This window comes from Salvelinus alpinus, chromosome 20, assembly GCF_045679555.1.
Source record: "Salvelinus alpinus chromosome 20, SLU_Salpinus.1, whole genome shotgun sequence".
Classification (NCBI taxonomy): Eukaryota; Metazoa; Chordata; class Actinopteri; order Salmoniformes; family Salmonidae; genus Salvelinus; species Salvelinus alpinus.
This window is the reverse complement of record NC_092105.1, coordinates 37,036,017-37,044,687: the sequence shown is the minus strand read 5'-3', so window position 1 is coordinate 37,044,687 and position 8,671 is coordinate 37,036,017. Positions and strand designations below refer to the sequence as shown.

Here is an 8,671-nt window from a genome sequence, read left to right as displayed (position 1 = left end):
GTTAATCGTTTAATTGTGCATGTATTTAGGATATTAGGCATATTACTAGAACCAGTTCAATTGTTTTTACGTTATAATAATGTTATGCACATAAAGTGACACCGAAATAGTCATTCGTAGCCAATACCTACAATAAGGTGCTCATTCTCAATATTAAAACACCTACTTATGTATTAACTAATAGCATTCTAATTGATCAATAGCTTGCACAGCTGCATAGGCGTATGCTTTAATCCACAGGCCTATTGGTGAATCGAATCAAATTAGAAATACGCAAAGGGGTAGGCTATTTATTACGCATATACATTTCGTTCTACATGGATTTCGATATGCATGTCGATAAGCACGACCATAGCAACGTACATGTGGCCATAGCAACGTGCATGTGGCCACAATAATAAAAAGAAATGTGCACTTTGTTTGGCATGGCCCGAATGGGTGGAGCGTATGTTATGGTAGGCAGGCTACTGCGCTGTTTTGCTTTCTGTTCCCTCGTCAGTGTGTATGCTGCGGCCGCAGTGGTAGTAGTCCGACCGCATGTGCCGTCACGTAGCCTACCATAGAGCTCATAACATCAACCCAAATTCATAGCTGCAATAATTGTAATTTTGTTTATGGACGCAGTGTAGCCATTTCTCGCGATAATTTGGACTCATCCACGAATCGCAGGTGGATTTTCTTTTTTCTTCATTCCCGGAACGGAGGGTCGTTTTTTGGACAGCCAACGTGCCTATAGAGGAGACGTGGGGACGGGAGACAAGTGCGCCGTGCTCACGGAGAAAACAGTAGAGAGAGACAGCAAGCAGTGTGTTTGTTGTAACCCACCAGGATCGTCCTTTAGCTGTGTGGGGAGTTCGACAGTTGCAAAATGAAATGAATCTTAACTGGAGTGTGGAGAAGAATTCTAATGAACCCCGCGCTGCGTCCTACAGAGGAGGACACTGTTCCCCAATGCTTCTGAGGGGAAAACGAGGATGAACCATCCAAAGCGCACGTCGGGCCTGTAAACACATTGACTTTACGTTTGTTGATAGGCTATCATTGTTGTGGATTCATCGACGAGCCCATTGAACATTGAAACGCTGTTTTAGGTCATCACATAGGTTCTGTAGAGAAGCTAGACGTTCCTTTCACCTGCTATTGAAAATGGGCAACAGTTTCTCCAACATATCTGCTTTCCAATCCCTTCACATTGTGATGCTGGGGTTGGATTCGGCTGGCAAAACGACTGTTCTTTATCGTCTGAAATTCAACGAATTCGTAAACACCGTGCCAACAATTGGATTCAACACTGAGAAAATCAAACTCAGTAATGGTACGGCAAAGGGGATCAGCTGTCACTTCTGGGACGTCGGAGGCCAGGAGAAGCTCCGACCCCTATGGAAATCCTACAGTCGGTGCACGGACGGAATCATCTATGTGGTGGACTCGGTAGACGTCGATCGGTTGGAGGAGGCTAAAACGGAACTGCATAAAGTTACCAAATTCGCGGAGAACCAGGGGACACCGCTGCTGGTGATAGCAAACAAGCAGGACCTGCCCAAATCTCTTCCAGTCGCGGACATTGAAAAACAGCTGGCTCTCCACGAGCTCACCCCATCCACCACATACCACGTCCAACCTTGCTGCGCCATAATTGGCGAGGGACTCCACGAGGGTATGGACAAATTATATGAGATGATAGTAAAGCGGAGAAAGTCTTTAAAGCAAAAGAAGAAACGATAACGACCGCCTATGGGTCGTAGCCTATGGATCGTTCATTAACCTAAACCTACGCAACATTACTGTATCTAAATGCTGTTTGGGTATGCCAATGTTGCCCTAAAATGACATTTACTTTGCGGTGATTGTTGTATTTCCTTTCATTGGGTTGTAAAAGTTGCTGACGCTGTGAATCCTATAGCTGAATGATGCTTTTGCACGCAAGAGGGTGATCCTATTGGTGCAAGATATTTACTAAGGTTAACCTAAACAAACTTGATATTACTTTTATCATAGGAACAAAAGCATTGATAAATGAATGCGGGCTGGCCCGTCATTTGCTGCTTTACCATGGACTATAAATCTGTAGCTCAACATGTTATTTTGAAGAAGCATCCCATACAGTATAGGCCTATACTGTGATGGACTATGGACATTCTGACGGAATGCTTCTTTGGACAGCAAGTTTTACTTTGCACGTTAAGTGGATGTGGGTCACAATGAAATGGACCCTGTTCATTCAGAGAGAAGAAAAAAACTGAAACCAAGATATCTGTGTTATGAAAGTCACACCTCAGTCCCTGTATGGGTTTATTAATGCAGAAGTTAACAAGGCTTTGGAGCGTTGAAGTTTACTATGCGTGGTGGACTGAGGATAACATTGTCTGCAACGTGGTCCACTACTTTGCACTTTTAATTTCCTAACAAAATAGTAGAGTACTACACTGTATAGCAAAAAACGGGCTGTGTATGTACCAAAAAGCCAAAATTGAATTATTTTTTGAATATTAAAATATATACAAAATGCATTGTGACTGATTACTTTTATTTCCATGATGTGATATAGGAATGTCAATGTAATCTACAGTAAGAGGATAATGTCAACAGCTGGCCAAGATGACGGTGGTCAACAGGAGATGTATATTAAACCTGGTGAACTATTGACCTGAACACGTGGACTGGTTTGTCTCTACATCTCTCCTGAGAGACCCTCACATTTCAAATGTGTGTATTAGGGAGGGAAGAGGAAGACAGGAGGGGTGGTCACAGTCTATCAATGAACTAATGGGAATCTATTCAATGTTGTCACTTGATCTCCCAAAATGTCTCTATTTAACGCATGCTCATACCCATCGTGGTTTGTGAGTTGGTGTTAGAATGTAGAGGTTTTGGATAGGCCTACCCGTTGGTGTTGGATGTGTCTCAACATTCTTTTGTATTCACAGTCCAACATCAAGCAAAGCAAGGGTTCATGTGTGTGTCATTTTTAGAGCTGCAATGCGTTGTCATATGTATTCGTGCACAGACCTTGTTAGGAGAGGTCATTCAATTTCCTGTTGGGTAGCAGTAACTATCTTTGTGTGTACCAGAGTTTTGAAACTTGAGTTTCCTAGCATGCTGTATCACTCTCACTCACTCAATCACTCTCAGCTATGGCACGCACATACGCACACAGCAGTCTTTCTCCATCTTTGGCACTCATACGCGTGCATGTGCTCTCTCTCAAACACATGCACACACACACACACACACACACACACACACACACACACACACACACACACACACACACACACACACACACACACACACACACACACACCTCCTCATCCCCTCTCCCTGTTAGTGATTAGGATATCCATTGGAGTGTGAAAGAAGAAAAGAGATTCTTTGGGAGGGGTTTTGACTAGATGTGATACAGCTATAGTCAAATTTGACATTTTGTTGCAGGTTAGGAGAACTTACACAACAGCGTTGGATAATTAACATAGCAGGTTAGGATAATTAGGTTAAGGTTAGGAAAAGGGTTAGATAAAATAGATCAAATGCAAAAACGTTTGACGTTAATTGGACAAAAGCTGTATCCCTTCTAGCTATGACCCTAGGTAGGTGAACATTCCCCCTGAGTCAGAAAGGTAACAGTACCTGTACTTTGTGTGTGTGACCCAGCCAGCCATACCCTGGTAGTGTATTTGCTCTATAGGTCAGGTCACAGGAGTGGATGGTTACCTGATGTTGGCAAGACAGTTTGATCAGTCAGTCTGTGTGTAACTATGTTCCTACTATACAATCATTATTGCCATGTGTGTGTGTGTGTATGTATGTATGTATGTATGTATGTATGTATGTATGTATGTATGTATGTATGTATGTATGTATGTATGTATGTATGTATGTATGTATGTATGTATGTATGTATTGACCATGGCACTGCCATATTCTGACCATTAACACTATGAAAATAGTTTTCTTAGTCATGACTCATGAGGATGGGGATAGTAACCAGTGGTTCTTACTACAGTATATTCCCTCACTCAAAGGCTGTGTGGTGTTTTTCCATAAGTTGACCCGACTTGCGTGAAGTACAGAGGGAGAGAGTGTGTGTGCATGTCCTTTTGATGTTATTTAGTCTTCACTGTAGATACAGCACATGTTTGCCTGTTGGGTAAACGGGCTCTGACAGATGACTCAATAGTAACTGGTGTATTCCCAGAAAGAGAGAGACCACACTGAGCAAAGGAAGCCATTGTGAAAGCACAGCTAGAGGCGGTTTTCTTAGGACATCCAAGTTCTATGGTAACAACAGCAATGGGCAAACCCTCAGTGGTTTTAGAGACCTGGCCATTTTGTTAACTCTTTGGTTTGGTTGTAACTTCATACCAAAAAATTGTTTTGTAACTATTGTTCACTATTAAAAATACACATTTTATTATCAATTTCCTCATCTAAATCCTAGTCTAAATGTGTGGCCTTTGAGTGTTTAACGGAGTTTGATCATCATAAATGGATTGTATATGCAAAGGTTATTTGTCAGGTGATAGATTTTACACTCAGTTGAACAGATGTGAGTGCTAATGATAGGGAAGGTCAGAGGTGACAGGAGCGAACCCAATACCCATTTGTCTCCTCACACTTAATGCCTGCTAATGAACTACTGCTGTTTCCTTCTGTTTTATGTTGTCTCTCACTTTTCTGTCAATTCATGAAAAACAATGAGAGTCAACGACATTCTTTTGCCAAAACATACCAAGAATATGCAAATGTTAATAAAAGGAAATTAGCTGATATCATATCTCCAGCCATCTGCAATTCAGAAAGAGGACCTGCTGTACATTTGAGCCTAGACAACAATGTGACCTCCAAAAGTGCTTGTTTTGTCCCTTCTTTAAGCTAGTTTCTGTTGATAAGTCTAACAGTTTAACTACGTCCTTTTCACGGGTCAAGAGAGACAATGGCAAGGCAGTAGTGTACAGTTACTCCACCCCACCAGTATAGCAGATGGTTCCCTATTTCACAGGGCCTGCTCTCCAACTGGGCGCTAATGAAGTGCTAAATGTATCAGTTTGTTATTATTTGCTTAGCTTGAGTCTTCTTTGCTCTAATAATTATTCTCCATTCATTTGACACAGAAGGAGAAAGAAAAAAATGAGTGAAATCCACATTACCATTTTGGGAGGCACAGTTGTGTCAATAGCTCGCTGTTGCCGGGGAGACGGTTACCAAAATACCTACGGTAACAACAAACATCTATTAATAAAGGGATTATTATTTAATGAACTGTGTATAATTGTTGAGGAGTGTGAGGGGCTCACCTCAGCCTCTTGTCTGATACTGGAGAAGAGGGTTAGAGGTGGATGGTGGCCCCTGGCCTAAACTTGATGGAAATTCAATTTGAATGGTAATCCATTTTAAAAGTTACTCTTCAATTAGACAAGGAAAGATGGTAATGCTGAGGTAGTGGGGGAAGAGGGATATGTCAGTACAACAACACCGTATGCTGCAATCCAAAGACAATGTTTCACAACCCACTCTACTGTGACGATGATCATGAACGTTTCGCAATTTCAAATTATTTATAATTTTACTCGTTCTTGTTTTCCTTCAATAGCCTATATGGTGGCTGACATACAGGACACATATTCAGCATACCTTCTCACCTGGACAATGGGTTAGTTTATACAGGATGCAAAGAAGCCAGACATCCCGAGACATTTGACATGGTTGTTTTATTACCTTGTGTCTAAATATACAAGGGAAGGTTAATAAGGCTAATAAGCAGTTAGTTGTACACGTCTAACAGTTGGATACACATGCTCCCCATGCACATTCCCAATTTGAACTCCCATATTTAAAAGGATATCTGAGGGGAAAGTCCAGGATGTTAATAGTTAGGATGTTTGTGTAAAAGACACTCCTTAACCTCCTGGTATAATAAACCTTATGAAGCAAAGATCATGCTGATGGAGATGTAAAGTTAGGCCAACAATAACATCTAGTGAGGGGAGAGGACACTGGAGACTAGAGGGTTCAATACAAAAACAAACACGGTGTACACTCATTTCTGTCATGACATTGTGTTCTTATAAAGTAGCTATTTTCTCTTATGTGCCCCAGGCATGTTTGTGGAGGACATAGCACTCCCCTCGCAGATACTGTTTTATTATTTCAAGGACGGCATGTACAATTGTACAATATTCAGATAGGGTCAGAAGAACTAAGTTGGTGACCATATTAGAAACATTTAATCTTTGTTAGCTACAGTACAACGATACAATTCCGCCTCTAACTCTGCTCTCCTTCTTCTTTGTTTCTTTTTCTGCCTTCTCCCTTCTTTGTTGTTTTCCGCTAGCTCTCTAATTGTCCACTTACAGCAATAGGAGTCGTCGTGTCAGGGCAAAAGAAACCGCCTCAACAGGCGTGAGGAGGATAAACACGCTGCATAACTATCCAGCAACATAGTTCTTTCTTTTCCTGTTTTGCTTGCTGTGTTCTTATTGTTCATAGAAATATGTTTACATTTCTAAGAAAAAGTAAGGCTAACATGCCGGTTGTGTTATTCCAGAGTCCTAAATGTAATCTTTTGCACTCACCCTGCAATCAATACCACTGAATCTTTCACTGTTGATAATTCCCATGGGTTCAGTTCACTGTTATGAACCATAAGCAACAACTGATTGCATTTATATAGCACCTTTCCATCTACATAAATGCACAAAGCACTTTACATAGTAAGGGGAGAAACTCATCACTAATGTGTAGCACCCACTTGGATGATGCACAGCAACTATTTTATGCCAGAACACTCACCATACATTAGCTATCATGTTGGAGATATAAGAAGTGATATACAGTGGGGAGAACAAGTATTTGATACACTGCCGATTTTGCAGGTTTTCCTACTTACAAAGCATGTAGAGGTCTGTAATTTTTATCATAGGTACACTTCAACTATGAGAGACGGAATCTAAAACAAAAATCCAGAAAATCACATTGTATGATTTTTAAGTAATTAATTTGCATTTTATTGCATGACATAAGTATTTGATACATCAGAAAAGCAGAACTTAATATTTGGTACAGAAACCTTTGTTTGCAATTACAGAGATCATACGTTTCCTGTAGTTCTTGACTAGGTTTGCACACACTGCAGCAGGGATTTTGGCCCACTCCTCCCTACAGATCTTCTCCAGATCCTTCAGGTTTCGGGGCTGTCGCTGGGCAATACGGACTTTCAGCTCCCTCCAAAGATTTTCTATTGGGTTCAGGTCTGGAGACTGGCTAGGCCACTCCAGGACCTTGAGATGCTTCTTACGGAGCCACTCCTTAGTTCCCATGGCTGTGTGCTTCGTGTCGTTGTCATGCTGGAAGACCCAGCCACGACCCATCTTCAATGCTCTTACTGAGGGAAGGAGGTTGTTGGCCAAGATCTCGCGATACATGGCCCCATCCATCCTCCCCTCAATACGGTGCAGTCGTCCTGTCCCCTTTGCAGAAAAGCATCCCCAAAGAATGATGTTTCCACCTCCATGCTTCACGGTTGGGATGGTGTTCTTGGGGTTGTACTCATACTTCTTCTTCCTCCAAACACGGCGAGTGGAGTTAGACCAAAAAGCTCTATTTTTGTCTCATCAGACCACATGACCTTCTCCCATTCCTCCTCTGGATCATCCAGATGGTCATTGGCAAACTTCAGACGGGCCTGGACATGCACTGGCTTAAGCAGGGGGACCTTGCGTGCGCTGCAGGATTTTAATCCATGACGGCGTAGTGTGTTACTAATGGTTTTCTTTGAGACTGTGGTCCCAGCTCTCTTCAGGTCATTGACCAGGTCCTGCCGTGTAGTTCTGGGCTGATCCCTCACCTTCCTCATGATCATTGATGCCCCACGAGGTGAAATCTTGCATGGAGCCCCAGACCGAGGGTGATTGACCGTCATCTTGAACTTCTTCCATTTTCTAATAATTGCGCCAACAGTTGTTTCCTTCTCACCAAGCTGCTTGCCTATTGTCCTGTAGCCCATCCCAGCCTTGTGCAGGTCTACAATTTTATCCCTGATGTCCTTACACAGCTCTCTGGTCTTGGCCATTGTGGAGAGGTTGGAATCTGTTTGATTGAGTGTGTGGACAGGTGTCTTTTATACAGGTAACGAGTTCAAACAGGTGCAGTTAATACAGGTAATGAGTGGAGAACAGGAGGGCTTCTTAAAGAAAAACTAACAGGTCTGTGAGAGCCGGAATTCCTACTGGTTGGTAGGTGATCAAATACTTATGTCATGCAATAAAATGCAAATTAATTATTTAAAAATCATACAATGTGATTTTCTGGATTTTTGTTTTAGATTCCGTCTCTCATAGTTGAAGTGTACCTATGATAAAAATGACAGACCTCTACATGCTTTGTAAGTAGGAAAACCTGCAAAATCGGCAGTGTATCAAATACTTGTTCTCCCCACTGTATATGTAAATGGGATGTTTAATGACCACAGAGAGTCAGGACACCCATTTAACATCTCATCCAAATGACAGTACCTTAAGCAGGGCTACGTCGCCTTCCCTGCCCTGGGGCATTGGGCTTTCCTTAGACCAGAGGGAAGAGAGACCCTTACTGCCCCTACAACACCACCTCCAGCAGCATCTGGTTTCCCATCCAGGGACTGACCAGGACCATCCCTGCTTAGCTCCAGAGGCAA

At 42.2% G+C, this 8,671-nt stretch overlaps 1 protein-coding gene across 1 annotated transcript; it reads left to right on the top strand.

Moving 5' to 3' along the window:
* Positions 1-476: 476 nt before the first annotated feature.
* On the top strand, positions 477-2,510 carry LOC139546786 (ADP-ribosylation factor-like protein 4C). The gene has a single exon (XM_071355567.1). It carries the CDS (start codon positions 1,147-1,149, stop codon positions 1,723-1,725), a length of 579 nt encoding a protein of 192 aa, XP_071211668.1. The 5' UTR covers positions 477-1,146; the 3' UTR covers positions 1,726-2,510.
* The last annotated feature ends 6,161 nt before the right edge of the window (positions 2,511-8,671 follow it).

Bases quoted from the DNA above. Each gene is read 5' to 3' on its own strand.
- LOC139546786 (XM_071355567.1), top strand. From the start codon at position 1,147: ATGGGCAACAGTTTCTCCAACATATCTGCTTTCCAATCCCTTCACATT.